Below are 21,105 nucleotides of genomic sequence, written 5' to 3'. Positions count from 1 at the left end.
TAAAATTTAAGTTGATTTTTTTTTGCCAGAAAGAATCAGAATTCATTGATCATCAAAACAGTAAAGAATCAGAATTCATTGATCATCAAACATCGATGGTACACAGTATTGAAAAATTACCAAGAGAAAACAACGCTCCACAGAGTAACAGACTAAACTCTCACCACAACCAAGTACACTAGAGAAAGACAACAAGCTTCTCCTATACCAAAGAATCAAACATTCTCAGGAGGCGCCGGTAAACCATCCTTATCAAGAATGAAGACCAAATTCCCACTATTATCAATACACATATCCTTTTTATACCTGGATGCAATCCAGTCTGCAGCCTGGTTAGTACTCCTGCGTACAAAACTCAATTTACAATACTGAAAACTTGTCTTTAACCGATCAATCTTATATACAATTGGTGCAAGCCTCCATTTCTTCCTAACTTTTCAACTACTCATTTCTCCACACGTTGATGTTTTATTTAATCGAGTTTATATTAAAGAAGCCAATTTTACATTGATAATCTATATGGGTTTCTAAATTTTGTTTCTTTAAAAAGCATCGTAATAATTAGATTTGAGTAGGGTTGAGAAAATCACTTAATAATTTGATTTAAGTATAATTAAACAGCTAATTACATCTATATCTGATTTTAAAAATTATTTTATGCAAATTATAAAATTATATTATAAGTATAAACACATATAAGTATTTAGAAGGGTTATAGCAAAAAAAATTATATTATAAATTTAAAAATAATTATATTATAAAAATAATGTGTGTATTTATAAAGTTATAACAACAATATATATTATTTAAATCCTAAAATAAATTCTAAAGTTATGGTCAAAATTTTTATTTTTAATTGTTATAAAAATGTTATAATATATTTATTTATAAAAGTTATTATCAAGGACATAATTTATTTATGTATCCTTGTTATATATTATAAATATATATATACTTATTCATAAAAGATATTATATCATAATTTATTTATAAAAAAAAATTTTCTAAAATTATGACAAAAATTATATTATTTATAATAAGTGTTATGAAAGTTTATAAAGGTTATATATATTATAAATTTTATATTTTTAATTTAATTTAGGTATTATAAAAGGCATATAATTATAAGTGTTTTTCTAAATTAAATTTATATAAGTTTTTATAATTAAAGCTACAAACTATTTGAACTATATTATAAGGTCGATATTGATTGTGCAAATAAAAATGTTTTCTTGTACCGTATTATGGAGTATGATACTATTTGAGATAATAGTGCCAAGTAGGAACACCATAAACAACTCATAAATTCTTTAATTTAAGACATTCAAGACTTTGAAATGTGGTTGAAAATATATTTTTGTTCTAGGAAAATATTTCTCATATTAACAACTTTACCTTAGTATAGCATGAAAAAATGTTGAATCATACTAGCATGTTGCATATTTCATAATTTTGGTAAATAGGGATATCGTAAAAACTTCTTTCGAGCAATAGGTTAGACCAAGCCACTTCTCAAGAACAATAGTTAAGGGACCTGCTACTACCACTTGGATCTAGAACCTACATGTTGATGCTCACGATTTCGATAGCCATACCGGTGATTTGGAAAAGATCTCTCGCAAAATATTGAGTGCCCATTTTGGTTAACTCTCCATCATCTTTCTTTGCCTGAGCAACATGTATTTCCACGATGATTATATTTCCAGTTATGAAGCGTGGCTTAGTGATCCTACTCACATTGGACCTAGAGCTTAGGTGGTTTGGCCAACTTCAAGTATAAGTGAAATTGAGAAGATCTATACTTTGTAGAGCACATGGAAGAAGGAAATCTTGATGATATTAATGATGCAGATTCAAATTTAGATAATGATAAACTCAACCAATGATCAATAGATGATAATATTGAGCATATGTTAAATACAAAAGGAAACAATCATACAAAAATGCACCAAAACAATTAGATAAAATTGCATCTAATGTGTATTTTTCTTGTTATTTTATAGTATCATATTATCAACTCTTGTTTTAGGCTAAAATAATGCCCATGAGTATTTTATTTTAATTTTTGTTACTTGCTTATAAATTATTTTATCATGCTAATAATTTTTATAATAATTAATATTTTTAAATAATATAAATTATGTAACTATGTAATTACAATTTGTACTACCAAACATGACACAGAGAATTACAATGTAATTACACTCTATTAGATAAACATGTCTAGAGAATTACAATTTTTTGTAATTACTACTCTAGTAATTATCATTCAATTACTCTGTTGTCCAAACAATTCTTAACTTTACTTTTTGTTTTAGTGTAACTTTTGGTTTGTACTGACTTATATCATTCGAGATATGATATACATGGTCATATTAGACTAAAAAAAAAAGGTAAACTACCAAACTAGTCACTTTTGTTTGCCTCAGATTACATATTAGTAACTTATGTTTGAAATGTTACGTTTAGTCACTTACATCATCGAGTTGTAACGTTTTAGTCACTAAGCCATTAATTACCGTTAACGTGTAACAATAAGTTGATGTGGCATATTAAATCATTATTTCAAATGAAAATTTTAGGTTAAATTATACAATTGGTCCCTATATTTTTCCGTTTTGAACAATTTATTTTTTCTTTTATGTTCTTTTAACTTTCTTTTTTTTCTTCATTTTCCATTCTCTTCTATTTCTCATTTTGCTTTCCTCCTTCTCCATTTCTCTTTGTGTAGTTTTTCTATGTTTTTCATTTGTTAAAACTAACCCCTATACTTTTATTTTTTGAACAATTTATTTTTTTTCTTTTTTTATATGATATCTATATAAACACTTATGACAGTGAGTTTTAACATCATTTTATTCTTTATCGTTGTTTCCATCGATACTAATGTCCACCCTCACTGTAAGACCACTACGAAAGCACCCATTACAACTATTGCCAACTTCAAAATAAAAACAAATTGACTAAGAGAAATCGTTTTGCATAAATTGGAAAAAAAAACATAAAAAGCAAACTATACGACAATAACGAAACCGACAGAAACAGTAGTAGAAAAGGAAAAAGGGATGGACCGGAGAAATGTGAATGACACATTTAAACCCCTAATTAAAATTAGTGGCTACTACTGGGACACATTTAAGCATTGCCGCCGCCGTCATATCTGCCTCCACCACCATCGCCACCTTACCTACATTCCCATGCTAAATGGTTTATCTCACCACACTTATAACATCCGCCACCACCTCCACCGTAACCGCCTTTCCTTTCCCCTCCATCGATCCACCACTGCCGCCGCTTTGTCCGAATTTGAAGGAGCAACGAATAGGGTTGCCATTGGGGCTAGTAACCTCAATAGCCTTGGGGCGACCTTCAAAAGACTTGACAACGTACTCCACCTCTTCACCATCAAGAAGACTATGGTAACCCTCGAACAGATGTTTTAACAAATAGTAAACATAAAAAATCACGTTAAAAGAGATAGAGAAGGAAGGAAAACAAATGGAAAAGTAAAAGAGAATGGAAATTTTGCATTGTATTCTAATTTATCTCCGCAAATGGGAGTACTGAATATCGACATAAAATATCAAGATTCAGAATTAAAATTTAAGTTGATTTTTTTTTGCCAGAAAGAATCAGAATTCATTGATCATCAAAACAGTAAAGAATCAGAATTCATTGATCATCAAACATCGATGGTACACAGTATTGAAAAATTACCAAGAGAAAACAACGCTCCACAGAGTAACAGACTAAACTCTCACCACAACCAAGTACACTAGAGAAAGACAACAAGCTTCTCCTATACCAAAGAATCAAACATTCTCAGGAGGCGCCGGTAAACCATCCTTATCAAGAATGAAGACCAAATTCCCACTATTATCAATACACATATCCTTTTTATACCTGGATGCAATCCAGTCTGCAGCCTGGTTAGTACTCCTGCGTACAAAACTCAATTTACAATACTGAAAACTTGTCTTTAACCGATCAATCTTATATACAATTGGTGCAAGCCTCCATTTCTTCCTAACTTTTCAACTACTCATTTCTCCACACGTTGATGTTTTATTTAATCGAGTTTATATTAAAGAAGCCAATTTTACATTGATAATCTATATGGGTTTCTAAATTTTGTTTCTTTAAAAAGCATCGTAATAATTAGATTTGAGTAGGGTTGAGAAAATCACTTAATAATTTGATTTAAGTATAATTAAACAGCTAATTACATCTATATCTGATTTTAAAAATTATTTTATGCAAATTATAAAAATTATATTATAAGTATAAACACATATAAGTATTTAGAAGGGTTATAGCAAAAAAAATTATATTATAAATTTAAAAATAATTATATTATAAAAATAATGTGTGTATTTATAAAGTTATAACAACAATATATATTATTTAAATCCTAAAATAAATTCTAAAGTTATGGTCAAAATTTTTATTTTTAATTGTTATAAAAATGTTATAATATATTTATTTATAAAAGTTATTATCAAGGACATAATTTATTTATGTATCCTTGTTATATATTATAAATATATATATACTTATTCATAAAAGATATTATATCATAATTTATTTATAAAAAAAAATTTTCTAAAATTATGACAAAAATTATATTATTTATAATAAGTGTTATGAAAGTTTATAAAGGTTATATATATTATAAATTTTATATTTTTAATTTAATTTAGGTATTATAAAAGGCATATAATTATAAGTGTTTTTCTAAATTAAATTTATATAAGTTTTTATAATTAAAGCTACAAACTATTTGAACTATATTATAAGGTCGATATTGATTGTGCAAATAAAAATGTTTTCTTGTACCGTATTATGGAGTATGATACTATTTGAGATAATAGTGCCAAGTAGGAACACCATAAACAACTCATAAATTCTTTAATTTAAGACATTCAAGACTTTGAAATGTGGTTGAAAATATATTTTTTGTTCTAGGAAAATATTTCTCATATTAACAACTTTACCTTAGTATAGCATGAAAAAATGTTGAATCATACTAGCATGTTGCATATTTCATAATTTTGGTAAATAGGGATATCGTAAAAACTTCTTTCGAGCAATAGGTTAGACCAAGCCACTTCTCAAGAACAATAGTTAAGGGACTGCTACTACCACTTGGATCTAGAACCTACATGTTGATGCTCACGATTTCGATAGCCATACCGGTGATTTGGAAAAGATCTCTAAAATATTGAGTGCCCATTTTGGTTAACTCTCCATCATCTTTCTTTGCACGAGCAACATGTATTTCCACGATGATTATATTTCCAGTTATGAAGCGTGGCTTAGTGATCCTACTCACATTGGACCTAGAGCTTAGGTGGTTTGGCCAACTTCAAGTATAAGTGAAATTGAGAAGATCTATACTTTGTAGAGCACATGGAAGAAGGAAATCTTGATGATATTAATGATGCAGATTCAAATTTAGATAATGATAAACTCAACCAATGATCAATAGATGATAATATTGAGCATATGTTAAATACAAAAGGAAACAATCATACAAAATGCACCAAAACAATTAGATAAAATTGCATCTAATGTGTATTTTTCTTGTTATTTTATAGTATCATATTATCAACTCTTGTTTTAGGCTAAAATAATGCCCATGAGTATTTTATTTTAATTTTTGTTACTTGCTTATAAATTATTTTATCATGCTAATAATTTTTATAATAATTAATATTTTTAAATAATATAAATTATGTAACTATGTAATTACAATTTGTACTACCAAACATGACACGAGAATTACAATGTAATTACACTCTATTAGATAAACATGTCTAGAGAATTACAATTTTTTGTAATTACTACTCTAGTAATTATCATTCAATTACTCTGTGTTGTCCAAACAATTCTTAACTTTACTTTTTGTTTTAGTGTAACTTTTGGTTTGTACTGACTTATATCATTCGAGATATGATATACATGGTCATATTAGACTAAAAAAAAAAGGTAAACTACCAAACTAGTCACTTTTGTTTGCCTCAGATTACATATTAGTAACTTATGTTTGAAATGTTACGTTTTAGTCACTTACATCATCGAGTTGTAACGTTTTAGTCACTAAGCCATTAATTACCGTTAACGGTGTAACAATAAGTTGATGTGGCATATTAAATCATTATTTCAAATGAAAATTTTAGGTTAAATTATACAATTGGTCCCTATATTTTTCCGTTTTGAACAATTTATTTTTTTCTTTTATGTTCTTTTAACTTTCTTTTTTTTTTCTTCATTTTCCATTCTCTTCTATTTCTCATTTTGCTTTCCTCCCTTCTCCATTTCTCTTTGTGTAGTTTTTCTATGTTTTTCATTTGTTAAAACTAACCCTATACTTTTATTTTTGAACAATTTATTTTTTTCTTTTTTATATGATATCTATATAAACACTTATGACGATGAGTTTTAACATCATTTTATTCTTTATCGTTGTTTCCATCGATACTAATGTCCACCCTCACTTTGTAAGACCACTCTGAAAGCACCCATTACAACTATTGCCAACTTCAAAATAAAAACAAATTGACTAAGAGAAATCGTTTTGCATAAATTGGAAAAAAAACATAAAAAGCAAACTATCGACAATAACGAAACCGATGAAGCAGATGAGTAGAAAAGGAAAAGGATGGACCGGAGAAATGTGAATGACACATTTAAACCCCTAATTAAAATTAGTGGCTACTACTGGGACACATTTAAGCATTGCCGCCGCCGTCATATCTGCCTCCACCACCATCGCCACCTTACCTACATTCCCATGCTAAATGGTTTATCTCACCACACTTATAACATCCGCCACCACCTCCACCGTAACCGCCTTTCCTTTCCCCTCCATCGATCCACCACTGCCGCCGCTTTGTCCGAATTTGAAGGAGCAACGAATAGGGTTGCCATTGGGGCTAGTAACCTCAATAGCCTTGGGGCGACCTTCAAAAGACTTGACAACGTACTCCACCTCTTCACCATCAGCAAGACTATGGTAACCCTCGGAACAGATGTTTTAACAAATAGTAAACATAAAAAAATCACGTTAAAAGAGATAGAGAAGGAAGGAAAACAAATGGAAAAGTAAAAGAGAATGGAAAAAAAAAAGGAAACTCAAAAGAACATAAAAGAAAAAAATGCTTAAAATAAAAAAAAATAGGGATTAATTGTATAATTTGTAACACCCCCTACCCGTATTCATTGCCGGAATAGGGTACGAGGCATTACAGGAGTTTACTGAATATTTTCAGATAATTTTGAGTCATTTATTATTCATATTTTGAAATAATCATAACGTCTCTCTATTGGGCCCTCGAAGCCCAAAACATACATTAGAAACCAACTGAAATAAAATCGAGATCATAAAAAAATTCAAAAATCTTAAATTATATTTTCATCTAAGTACTTACCATTTCAATGCTCCTTATAATTAAACATGTTACCATTCAGTCAATAGCTTGGCACTTGTCTAGCGTCAAACAACAACATTGTTAGTATACTTGCACATATTTCATATAAATTCAACATTGATATACCTATTTTCTCAACATATCACACTTGAGTTTAATAATAGTCTCAACTTACATAATTTCCTTGTATCAACATATCAAAGATAATTATATATGTACATGTCACAAAATATATTATTCTCTTCTTGTTTCTTCATAAGCATATATCATTCATTTCGTTATATCAATATTTCATGCACCATCATTTCCTTATATCTTGTATATATTTATTTGGTAATAGTTAGTATTAAACTTAACATAAATTAAATTCCATGTACCTATACTTATTTTATTTATCTATCTTCTTAATTATTTCATACAACTATTTTGTACATATATTTCCATATGACCAATTCTGTAAACATTTCACACAACCATTTCATATAACCATTCCATCTCATACATATTACCTGAATATCGATTGTTCAATAGATATCTTGGCGTTTCTCTTCCTCAATCTTATTTATCTTCGACATGATGTCATAGTATCTTTCAACTATGGTTTTACTCATTTTCTGTCATGTTGCCATGGTATCTTTCAACCATGGTCTTATTCATTTTCCCGTCATGTTGCCATGGTATCTTTCAACCATGGTCTTACTCATTTCATGTCAGGTTGCCATGGTATCTTTCAACCATGGTCTTATTCATTTCATATCAAGTTGCCATGGTATCTTTCAACCATGGTCTTACACATTTCATATCACGTTGCCATGGTATCTTTCAACCATGGTCTTATTCATTTTCCCGTCATGTTGCCATGGTATCTTTCAACCATGGTCTTACTCATTTCATATCAGGTTGCCATGGTATCTTTCAACCGTGGTCTTATTCATTTCATATCATGTTGTCATGGTATCTTTCAACCATGGTCTTACACATTTCATATCACGTTGCCGTGGTATCTTTCAACCATGTCTTACACATTTAATATCAGGTTGCCATGGTATCTTTCAACCATGGTCTTACACATTTCATATCAGGTTGTCATGGTATCTTTCAACCATGGTCTTACACATTCCATATCAGAGAGCACACTCCCGCGAACCTCATCCTTATAGTGGGATTACCAGTCCAGGCTAAATCCCCTGCAACGACAATTACTCTAATGAGTTTGGATCGAATTGCCGGTCGAGTTAAATTGAGACCTAATTGGATTACCGTTCGGGCTAAATCTATTTTACACATATTCTTCGGAGGGCTATATCAAGATAGGATCACCCGTCCGAGCTAGATCCTTTTTACCGTCAATTCCTTTTCAGAGATCCATCGAATTTTCCTTCCGTTCAACCGGGATTTTTTTTCCCCTTTTTTTTTTTTCAAATATATCAATGTTTCATAAATTTCCATATAATGAACATTCAAATCATATTCATATAAAAAAAACATGCATTTCAAGCATTTAAGAATATAATTCAAGTTACACGAACTTACTTGGCGAAATTGCAAAAAAATCAAGATTAAGGGGCATTTTGGTAATTTACCATTTTCCCAATTTTCACCCCATATTAAATTGAAATTTTCATTCAATTTATTAATTTAGATAATAAAAAAAATTCATTCCCTTCAATTTGGTCATTTTTGACATTTTTACAAAATTACCCCTGAAGTTTTACTTTTATTAAATTCAGTCCTTAAGCCTAAAACATGCAAATTAGCCATGCTAGCTGGATATTCATATATATTTTCCTCCTCCTCCTCCTCTCCATTCCACACCCTTAATGTATATAACACAATTGTAAGTAACATTATTTATAATCTTTATTATTTACTTTTATAAATATTCAATCTGTCCATCTGTGTCATAGTCACTAAATTATTTATATCTGGAGCTATATAACTCCAAATTAAGATCCAATAATTTTCCCTGAAACTAAACTCATATATCTTCTTACCATAAAATTTTCAGAATTTTTGGTTTAGCCAATAAGTACAGTTTATTCTTTAAAGTTACCCCTGTTCTGCTGTCTAATAGTTCCAACTCTTCTTCACTAAAAATTAATTATATCCTCGTACAAGATTCAAATGATGTTGTCGTTTATTTCTATGGAAAATAGGATAATTAAGGATTCTAAACATATAAATTTAAGCCACTAATTATTTTTCTCCAATTTTTTATGATTTTCTAAAGTCAAAATAGGGGAACCCGAAATCATTCTGACCTTGTCTCATAAAATTTATTATATCTCATGATTCACAATTCCATTGCTTACATCTTTTCTTTTATAAGAAATTACACTCAATAAACTTTAATTTCATATTTTATTCATCCTCTAATTCGATTTATAAAATTTTTGGTGATTTTCCAAAGTTACACTACTGCTGCTGTCCAAAACAGTTTTAGTGAAAAATGTTGATTTCCATTTTGCCCCAAATTTCACAGTTTATACAATTCAGTCCTTACTCAATTAACCCCTCAATTGAGATAATTTTTCTTAATTAATACTTTAGTCTATCATTTTAAAATTCTTCATAACCCCTAAAAATCAGAACTTTAGCATTAGACATTAATTCCAAACTCTTTCTTAATTAGGTCCTAAAATGAATTTCCATCAATTTTACTTGATAAAATCATCATATACCAAAAGTAAAGCTTCAATTATATGATTATTCATCATATTATTTCAGCACTCATCCATAAAAACTTTAAAAATTAGCCATGGAATCAAAAACTAATGAAATAGTAAGTTGGACCCAATTGTAAAATTCCAAAAACATAGAAATTTCAAGGAGAAAGCAAGAATTAAACTTACATGAAGCTAGAGCATGAAAACCAGCTTGAACCCCCTTCCATGGCTGTTTTTCAGCTGATGAATATGAAGAGAAATGAAGAGAATTCTAGATATTCCAATTTAGTCCTATTTTTATTTAGCTAATTTTGGCAATTTTCTAATTTTGCCCTTATTTCACCCATTTCCTGATTTTTCTCAGCTATTGCCGCCCAAAATATCTCCTTTGGGCTTATTTTCACTTTATGTCCTTCCTCATTTGACAATTGAGCTATTTAATCCTTTTAGCAACTTTTACACATTTTCCAATTTAATCATTTTTATTTAATTGACCACCCAAACGTCAAAATTTTCTAATGAAATTTTAATACTACCTTATTGACATTCCGTAAATATTTATAAAAATATTTATGGCTCGGTTTATAACATCGAGATCTCGATACCTCTTTTTCTCAATTTCTTGACCAAATAAATCTTTATAAAACACAATTTACTATTCCAAAAATCTTTTAAAAACTACATTTGACTCGTAAATATTAAATAATATAATCTACGAGTTCATTTGTCGGATTTGATGGTCTCGAATCACTATTTTTGACATCGTTGAAATTCAAGCTATTACATAATTTAACCTAAAAAATTCATTTGAAATTATAATTTGACGTGTCAGATTAATTTACTGTTACACCATTAACGATAATTAACGGTTCAGTAATTAAAATGTTATAACACGACAACATAAGTGACAAAAACGTAACATTTTAAATATAAGTGACTATAATGTAACTTAAGTCAAATGAAAGTAAATATTTTAATAGTTTACCAAACAAAAAATGAGTTAATCAACATCGAGAGACATTAAGTTCTTGAACATTTAAAGTATCTGGAATGAATTTAAAACAATAAGAAAAAATGAAATTTATTGTACTGGATTCTTTTGTGTTTCAATTTTTGGTATATTTTTATCAAATTCAGTTGATAAATTTATATTTTTAGCTTTTAGATGGAAGAGTTACAAAGAAAGAAAAATTATAAAAGGATTAAATTACACTGTATGTAAATGTTTAGAGTTAACTTTTTAGAATTAAAACTAAATTTACACAATGCATAAATATTTAGAATTAAAATTATTATAATACCAATTTTAAAAACTGACCCATCGTCTTTGTAAGGAAAGATAAAATTAAATAATTAAATTATATTTTATAAATTTTATAAAAATGAAATTTAGCAGAGTAAATAATATAGTTTACCCTTGTATCAATTCATTTTCATAATAAACTAGAAATCGTTTCATCACGACAAAGTTTCGTTTTATCATTTTTAATGAGGCAGGGGAGAGAAAAACATTTTGAAGTGCTTGACTCAAATTATGAAAGCTGGTCAGATCTGATGAACAAGGAAAATTGAAACTTATGATCGATCTTATCGTCGACTCGAGCACCACCAAATTCAACTTCTGAAAAAATCATTAACAACCACAAGACAAATTCCATAATACGTACGCCGTTACTCACAGAATTTGACTGATTACCAGCTCAGAGGTGCGAGTAATCACACTCGATATTTCCTCTTGAAGATAACACAATCTCGCTAACCTCCCTACTTTCAACTTTCAATCGCTAGTTATTTTAATTCCAGCGCCTTTTTCTTCCCATCCCTCTCGCTCGCCTGGCCCCACCACCAATCATGATGGCTCTAATCGACCTTTCTCTTCTCCGCTCCTCGCCCTCCGTTTCCCCTTTCTCCATACCCCACCACCAGCTTCCGCCCCGCTCTCGTAAACCTTTCAGGCTCCGATGCTCCGTCGCCGAGGGTCCCACGATTTCCTCATCTAAAATCGACGGGGGAGAATCATCCATCGCGGATTGCGTCGTCGTTGGAGGTGGTATCAGTGGACTTTGCATTGCTCAAGCTCTCGCCACCAAGCACCGTGACGTCGCTTCCAATGTGATTGTGACGGAAGCCAGAGACCGTGTTGGTGGCAACATCACTACCGTTGAGAGAGATGGATATCTGTGGGAAGAAGGACCCAACAGTTTTCAGCCCTCCGATCCTATTCTAACCATGGCCGTAGGTTTCTCTTAACCCACATTTTCCCGAATTGCATTTTCGTAATTCTTTTCGTATTACTGTAATTAATTATGCGATTTGTTTTATATTTTGCTGCTCAATCGCACTTCATTAAACGGTGAATTTCAGGTCACTAATTATGTTAGTGTCCATATGAATGTGTGTTTATTGTTGTAGGTGGATAGTGGATTGAAGGACGATTTAGTTTTAGGTGACCCTAATGCACCGCGATTTGTACTGTGGGAGGGAAAACTAAGGCTTGTGCCCTCCAAGCCAACCGACTTGCCGTTTTTTGACTTGATGAGCATTGCTGGAAAACTTAGGGCTGGGTTCGGGGCTATTGGCATTCGGTCTCCTCCTCCGGTTTGTCCACTTTACTTTTCTTATAAGCTTTTTTCTTTTATTTGGTTATGCATCAAAAGTATAACGTTCTTGTATATGCATAATGTTTGTATATATTGAAGGTTCTAATATAGCAGAATTTTGACAAAGGTGACAGGGTTATGAAGAATCGGTGGAGGAGTTTGTGCGCCGTAATCTTGGTGCTGAGGTTTTTGAACGCTTTATTGAACCATTTTGTTCAGGTGATGATTGATATCTTTATTCTCTATTATTTATTTATTTTTTTCAAGTTTTTTCTTGTAGGAAACATTTGTTATTTAATCACTTCTGCGCCGAGCGCCAATTATTATATTCTTTTCAGTCTAAATTACCTTGTCATCATGGCTTGTTAATTGTCCTTAATATCTACGGGCTCTACTGGTCCTTTCATATAAAATATTTGGGACATTTCTCTGTTTTATTTGCATTGTTATCAGTTATCATATATATATTTGGGTTAGTTCCATGGGATCTTGTTCAGATGCATGTTGATTCCATTCTTTTTATGTGTTCCCTTATCTGTAATGATGTACTTAATATTTTGTTTTTCTTAAGACATTTTCAATCAATAAGTTATACCCTCAGTTTACTACTGGTACAATAGTGAACCACCTTCAATTTAGCATTTTCTGATCAAGAATTTCTTGAACCTAGGAACTGATATTTAAGGTCTTGTTTTCTTTAACCACTTCTCAATTGTTATACTTGAAAAGTTGTTATTGCTGCAGGTGTTTATGCAGGGGATCCTTCAAAATTAAGCATGAAAGCAGCATTTGGAAGAGTATGGAAGCTAGAAGAGATTGGTGGTAGCATCATTGGTGGCACTTTCAAGACAATCCAGGAGAGAAATAAGACACCTAAGCCACCCAGAGACCCGTAATTTTGAATATACTGATGCTTCTTTTGTGATATTTATTTCCATCACCCTGAATGGTTATCTTGCAGGCGTCTGCCAAAACCGAAGGGCCAAACAGTTGGATCTTTTAGGAAGGGACTTACCATGCTGCCTGAGGCAATTGCTAACAGGTGGCCTTGTCTCTATAATAGCTTTAGCCTCTGTAGTGGTTCTAAATTGTCAATATGCTTTTATGCCCATCTTTACATTTCAGGAATGAGGGTCCTAATTAGTTGTCTTGAGTTGGCAGTTTGGGTAGCAATGTAAAATTATCTTGGAAGCTCTCCAGTATTACCAAATTGGGTAATGGAGGGTATAACTTGACATTTGAAACACCTGAAGGAATGGTATCTCTTCAGAGTAGAAGTGTTGTCATGACCATTCCATCCCATGTTGCCAGTAACTTGTTGCATCCTCTCTCGGTATGTTTCATATCTTCCTACTCCTTGCTAGACAACTTTTTATAGATGTTGTTAGCATCTAGCATAGAGGATTCACTCATTTATGTTGCAATGTCTAGGATGCTAAATTATTAAAAAGCAAGTTCGTCTGCCTCTATCTATATAGTTCTTCTCCTAAATTTGATAGAGCACACTCTTGGCCAGGCTTGGACTACTGAATTGGGCGTCTTTTATGTGGTGTGTCAGTATGCTGAATGATTGAAGATATTCTACTTTGTGCAAGTCCACTTTCTTGAAAAATGTTCCATGTACTCTATGTTGTTTATGGATCTGCTATACTTTCTTGGTATACTAGTAATGTGTATTCATACCTAAAAGTAACTTTTCCCAACAAGGGAAAATGTCTGAAGGAAATTGTTCTCTAAAAGAGTTATTGAGGCCTTGTTCTCGTTCTTAACTAGTTTAGTTGACTTCAGAGTTTTACTATTATTTCTTTGATCCATTTTTGTGTCCTCTTTGCAGGCTGCTGCTGCAGATGCATTATCCCAATTTTATTATCCTCCAGTTGCATCAGTCACAGTCTCCTATCCAAAAGAAGCCATTCGAAAAGAATGTTTGATTGATGGTGAACTTAAGGGGTTTGGCCAGTTGCACCCACGCAGCCAAGGAATAGAAACTTTAGGTAACTCCATTCTTCCTAAAGTAACATATCTAGTATCATACTGAACTTGTTTGCGGTAAAAGTTCGCTTTGAGAAATTTGATTAATTAACAAAACAACTTGCAGGGACGATATACAGTTCATCACTTTTCCCGAATCGAGCTCCATCTGGCAGGGTGTTGCTCTTGAACTACATAGGAGGAGCTACCAACACTGGAATTTTGTCCAAGGTAGACATCTTTTAAGATCTATAATTTGAGTTTTTGTTGAGGACAACACAATTTTGGATGAGGACGGAGATTGTGGTAGATGTACTCCCTTTAGAGGGTATTAAAGACCTGTATGATCATGGAATAATTACCCGGTCTGCCAGCAATCTTTAAATATAGGATGGTCAAGATTATTGAAGGTCCAAATTTTTTTCACCAACTATAATTTGTCACATGAACCTACAAATAATGTTTTCCATGATTTTGCATGATACTTGCTGATGCTGTATTTTTCCTGCAGACTGAAGGGGAACTTGTAGAAGCAGTTGATCGTGATTTGAGAAAAATGCTTATAAATCCTAATGCAAAGGATCCTCTTGTTTTGGGTGTAAGAGTATGGCCAAAAGCCATTCCACAGTTCTTGGTTGGTCATCTGGATCTCCTTGATACTGCAAAAATGGCTCTCAGGGATTCTGGGTTTCATGGACTGTTTCTTGGGGGCAACTATGTATCTGGTGTGGCATTAGGACGGTGTGTGGAAGGTGCTTACGAGGTTGCAGCTGAAGTGAAGGAATTCCTGTCACAATATGCATACAAATAATATTGAAATGCTTGTCAGGCTGCAAATGTAGAAGTCAGTTATTGGATAGTATCTCTTTAGCTAAAAAATTGGGTAGGGTTTTTTTTTGTTAGTTCCTTGACCACTTTTTGGGGTTTTCATTAGAACTTCATATTTGTATATCATGTTGCAATATCATACTTGATAGCAGTGTTAATTATCTCATCCCATGATCAGTACCGATACTAGGCATTTGAGGCATCACGTATCAAAACATTTCATCTTCCTAACATGCTCTTTTACCGTTGAGCATACATGCTGTTTATCAAGGTTGCTCCTGTTCCTCTTGAAAGGGCTTGCGTTAGGGCTAAAATAAGTCAGGCTGACAGGTTCAATAGGTCATAATTGGTTCTTGAATAGCGAATTCTTGCTGCTGGTCTCTTCCGTTTCATGCAATCCTAACACCCAAGTCCCTTAATTGGGTTTAAACAACAAAATAATACCTAAATTATAGTAGTTTTTCCAAATTGAAACTTAAATTTTTTTTGGTCAAAATTGGTACCAAAATTACTCAGCTGTTATCCATTTTACCCCAATTGTTAATCCAATTAGAAAAATTTTTTCTGACAATTATAACTCGTCACGTAAACTTCTATTCAATTTACCCCATTTGTCATAGTGTTGATTTTATCATATTTTCTTATATTTTTTTTCTCACATATTCTTTCCTTATACAATGAAGTACAAAACCCAAAAAGATCTTTAATAAAAGAGAATGTATAAAAAATAGTCAAATCTTCACTTTCATACAATGACTTCCTAAGTAAAAAAAAAAACAAAAAAAAACAAAGCAGTTTTTGAAGAATAAAAAAGTAAATGAGATTAATTTGCAGATTTGTTCAAATAAAATTTTTGGCTCATCTTCTTCTTCTCTCTCTTTTCTTTGCTTGAGCACCAAAAGCATTGCTATTTCATTTGAATAGATTCTTTGCTTACTTGAATTGATTGTTTTGTTGATTGACTCGAATTTTTTTTTCTTTTTTTTATTTTATGTTTGAATCGATTCATTATTGCTATTTAACTTGATTCTTTTGAATAGATTCAAATGTCAACGCCATTTTAGCATCTGACCCTTTAATTCCATTAATGTTTTAGTAAAAAAAAACTTAAAAAATAAGAACACCCCAAAACGAAAGGTGAAGAAAGAAAAAGATTGAAAGCTTGAAAATGGTAGAAGTAGTTGAAACTTGAAGATAATAAATGGTGGAAGCTTTGTACAAGAAGCAATAGATTTTTTGTTGGGTGTTTGGTTGATGAGAAAATAAAAATTGTTTGACGGGAATAACATCTAAGAAAATCTGGCAATACATGGGCAGTAATTGTGATTGGCTGAATTTTTATATTCTAATGGGCTAATAGTTGGGGTAAAATAGGTAACGATTTAATAATTTAGATATTAATTTAAGAAAATTAATATAATTTAAGTACCATTTTATTGTTTAATATTTGTTATTTTAGGAGTCGAATAAGGAGTTATTCTAAAATTAGTGCCAAGAAGAACATGCCTTATGTTTTATTTCTCACCTAAACTTCCCTTCTGCATGGAAATTACCTAAATTTCCAGTTAGGTTTTTAAGGAAAGCTTCATGTTTAGCCTGAGACTGGGCGGCAGATTTCTTTTTTTTTTTTTGGGGGTGTCATCGCTAGCAAAGGCCCCTAAACTTATCGACGCTTTAAAAACGGAGTAATAATTTCAAAATATAAGTCATTGAAAAAAATTATAGGGAAAAAACCAGGGAAGAAAAAGTTTTAGCGCAACCCCTAAAATGGGAAAATGCCCTCACCCGGGCCTATCCTTGACAATTTTGGTATTCTGAAATATAAAGCAATAGCAAGTTTGACCCATAATAATAATTAGAAAAAATTACTGTAAATGAGGAAAAATGTTTTTTAAATAATAATTAGAAATTTTAAAATTCGAATTTAGATGTCACTATTTCGTTGGCATGTTAAAAAAACTTTATGTTCAAACAGTACTGTGTTTAAAGGGACAAAAAAAAAAAAGTGTTTGGAACAGTAAAACAATAGGTTTCCCATCCCATGGCCCTTCGAAGCTAACATAGATTTGGGCAAGAAATGGTGGGGGACATCAGCTTTTGCTTTTTCTCATCTTAGATCTTCCTTCCTGTAGTTTCTTTCTCGCAAAATTGGCGTTTCTTTTGGTGCAAGCCAATCTTTCTTGTTCCCCTTTTTCTTAGAGTTAATTATTAAGGTGATAGATACACAACGATGATAACCAAGCCTTTTCTTTTTAAGGTAAAACAAGAGTTTCCTTTCCACGTGAGGAAAAAGGATTTTGTTTTAAAAAGAACAACAATTTGAGTTTTAATGCATAACTTCATCATGATATCTTTTAAATTCTGTTTTATGGAAAATATAAATAATAATTATCTTTTATTAAAATAAATTATATAATAAATACTATTTTACCATATAAAATTACTAATATTTCAATTCAGATATGGTTTACCAAAAGACAAATCAAACATTTATGCCATGAGGTGGTGACTAAATATAAATGCGGAAGGCTATAAAATTACCCGTGTGTTGTGCATGAATCCTTGAACTTGCACACGAGAAGCAAACGCAAAACAGAACCCGCACATGGAGCCTCCTTGAATTTAACTCCCAAGAAACAAAAAGTTAAAATCATGAGATAAGACGTATACATGTCGGCTGCTCTGACGACATATCATCCCAACCATGGCGAGGAATATGAAAGAACTGCCTCTCTTGATTCTCTACCAATACTTACTACCACTGTTTTCCATTATATATACAGTATTTCCTTCTCTTTCTGGTTATTTAAACCAAAGGTGGCGGCTTTTGTTCTTCAGTCTTAGTTCCCACATCTCAGAAAATGAGAAGGGCAATTAGTTATTGTTCATCTTCTATAGGGAGCAGCAACCACTTTGATTCCTCAAGCACTGCTACTGCTGCTTCTTCCTCTTCGTAGAGGGACCATAACACCGATCTTAGCCTTGGTCTTAGCATTTCAACCTCTCCTCTTTATGCAAGGTGCGTGTTTAGTTATTTACTCACCATCATCTTCAAAAGAAACACTACCATTTGTTTTGGGTAAATTGGTACGTATACATGTATATCAGGAAGCAAAGATCGCCAATAAAGCCGCTGCTAAGGCTGGAGCTTGCCGAACAAGATGAGTGCAACAGTGCTACTTTTTATGTCAAAGTTTACATGGAAGGAATTCCTATTGGTAGAAAAGTAGACCTGTTGGCTCGCCGGAGTTACTGTGACCTGATAAAAACTCTTGAACATATGTTTAATACAAACCTCATCTGTTAAGTTTCATCTTTCTACTTCTTTTGTTTCCTTCGTTAAAAATGCAACAGCTGTTTTTTCTTTTCCCCCTGAACAGAAGTTTTGACGAATCCATGCAGGGGCTGAGGCTGAGGTGAATGGAGATCATTTCGAGGAATATCATGTACTAACATATGAAGACAAGGAAGGGGATTGGATGATGGTTGGTGATGTTCCTTGGCAGTAAGTAAACAACATTTCCATATGTCTTATATATGGTGATGATGGTCATTCCTTATAGTACACCACAGCTGAAGCTGTTCTATATATGCATGTACTGTAGGATGTTCTTGTCAGTTGTGAGGAGATTGAAGATAAGTAGATCAAGTGCTGAACTTTGATAAAAAATTGTTTTTCTTTTCTTTTCTTTTTGGTGGAGTGAAAATCAATAGGAGATGCGTATGCATAAAATATATGGTGGGATATGTTTAGGGTTTAGAAAAAAAAAAGTATCATGGACATACTAGAATGATTGAGTAACAAGCATCAGTCTTGTCTTTTGGTTGTAAATCTTTCATTGGTGATGGATTGTTATGTTTTACTTAAGGAAAGCCTTTTAATATTCTTACCTATAAGTCTCTTGTGTACAATCTCTTTAATAGTATTTAGTATTTACAATAAAGTCTTCACTAGCTGCTTGTCCTCTGAATTGTCTTCTATTCCTCTCTCTTCAGCCCAATAGTCCACTTAGAAGGAATAGGAGAGTGAAGGCCTGGAAACTTTTAGTTCTTGGGCTGTGGTTGCACCAAATAAATTGGCTGATTTGAACGTCATTGTCAGTTTATGCTTTGACGTTTTCTTCTTATAGCCATGTTATTTTCCTGCAAGTTTCAGCCTTGATCATTAACGTCAGATTTTAGAATAATCTATTCATAAAATCTCACAGAGAATCAACCCTAAAACAAAACAAAAAGAAAATTCCATTGAGAAAAACCCTTTGCTCTTCCGTCAGAATAAACATTTACTATTATTATAGAAATTACAATTGTATCACAAGGTCACAACAAACAAGCACGCCCTGTTTTATTATACAAGAAGAAAACAAAGGTAGGGAACCCCATTTTTGTTAAAACGGCTTTTGATTCGCACAGTCTAGGTTAGGCCCTGTATCAACTTTAAACAACTGAGCATATCTCTGAAAGAATCCAATTCTGTCATTTACACGTGCATCGTTGGGTATTCCACACTCCAACCCACCGTTGATTATGTTGGTTACCAAACCATATCCCGCCGTCCGATTAGCTGCCAAGTCGGCTTCCGTCGGGACATATTTACCAACCATGACATCGTGGCAAGACGGCTTTGGGCTCTGCTCCGTCATCCAGAACCAAAGCCCGGTTTTGAATGCGATCAAGGAGTGGTTGGCTACTATTTCTGGGTTCCTTAGCCCGTCAAAACCCACTGCCTTCCCGGCTGGTCCATAATTGTAATTCCTGTTATCAATAACACCAATCTATTCGGTTAAACCTTGCCTTAGCTTAATAGCTTCCAATAAAACACACGCGCACGCAAAATGCAATATCATTACCAGGATAGTTGAATGGGGCCTCTTCCATGGTATGATTTGCCAGGGTAGCAAGGCCATTGTGTGTTGGTAGAGTCACAGTAGTTGCTTTGAGGGTTGATTTCCTCTTTGAAGCACAAGCCCCAAGCGTATGGTCCGTCGGGTGCGGTGGCCCATCCGCCGGTGGTCTCGTGGGATATTTGAGCAAGAAAAGCTGCAATCTCACGCTTTCGGGTAGCTTTATCCCCTGTGTTGCCAAAGCTTGGAAAGCATTTCGCGGCTTGAATAAAGGAGGTGTAATTGTAAAAGTTTCTTGCAGGGCATGCATTATCATCCTTGTGTAGAAATATGGAATTAAACAGATTTTCACTAATCAAATAAGAGATGGACGGAGGGGCTCTTCGAGCTTCGACTCCATTTGAACCAAAGAATAGTATACTAAAGCAAAAAAGCAATGAGAAGGAAATAAGAGAAGAGGATTCCATAATCGTTTTTGTTGTATGAAGATGATGAAGGCAGCTCCTATTATTTATACACACTATACGTCCCATGTGAACATGCGGACAAGATGGAGGGGGTTATTAAACCCCATAAACAAGCCAGCCAGCCATGTCGAGCTTTTGACTTTGTTTTAAACTTAAAAGAAATAATCATTAAAATCATATTTTGACAAGTCAATGTCAATCCATTTGAGATGGTCGTAATATGTAAAGAGTTGACCCAAGCACTTCCAGAGATAGGTTTGATGCAACTAATTATTCCTCATTTCTATATGTAGTGGAAA

At 32.5% G+C, this 21,105-nt stretch overlaps 2 protein-coding genes and 1 pseudogene across 2 annotated transcripts; 2 read left to right on the top strand and 1 right to left on the bottom strand.

Moving 5' to 3' along the window:
- The first annotated feature begins 11,509 nt into the window (after positions 1-11,509).
- Positions 11,510-15,661, top strand: LOC108474049 (protoporphyrinogen oxidase 1, chloroplastic). The gene is made up of 9 exons (XM_017775934.2): positions 11,510-12,331; positions 12,509-12,694; positions 12,831-12,915; positions 13,441-13,588; positions 13,658-13,738; positions 13,858-14,029; positions 14,531-14,690; positions 14,795-14,898; positions 15,179-15,661. The coding sequence occupies exons 1-9, from the start codon at positions 11,948-11,950 to the stop codon at positions 15,476-15,478; spliced, it is 1,620 nt and encodes a 539-aa protein (XP_017631423.1). The 5' UTR covers positions 11,510-11,947; the 3' UTR covers positions 15,479-15,661.
- Positions 15,662-18,065: 2,404 nt separating this feature from the next.
- Positions 18,066-19,158, top strand: LOC108472376 (auxin-responsive protein IAA30-like; annotated as a pseudogene).
- A 595-nt stretch (positions 19,159-19,753) lies between these two features.
- LOC108472827 (chitinase 10) lies at positions 19,754-20,896 on the bottom strand. Its single transcript, XM_017774386.2, has 2 exons — positions 20,346-20,896; positions 19,754-20,250 (listed from the first exon to the last, which is right to left on the bottom strand). Exons 1-2 carry the CDS (start codon positions 20,870-20,872, stop codon positions 19,884-19,886), a joined length of 894 nt encoding a protein of 297 aa, XP_017629875.2. The 5' UTR covers positions 20,873-20,896; the 3' UTR covers positions 19,754-19,883.
- Between the last annotated feature and the right edge of the window lie 209 nt (positions 20,897-21,105).

The sequence above is a fragment of the Gossypium arboreum genome, chromosome 11, assembly GCF_025698485.1.
Source record: "Gossypium arboreum isolate Shixiya-1 chromosome 11, ASM2569848v2, whole genome shotgun sequence".
Classification (NCBI taxonomy): Eukaryota; Viridiplantae; Streptophyta; class Magnoliopsida; order Malvales; family Malvaceae; genus Gossypium; species Gossypium arboreum.
The sequence above is the reverse complement of the archived record's forward strand: the minus strand, read 5'-3'. Positions and strand labels throughout refer to the sequence as shown.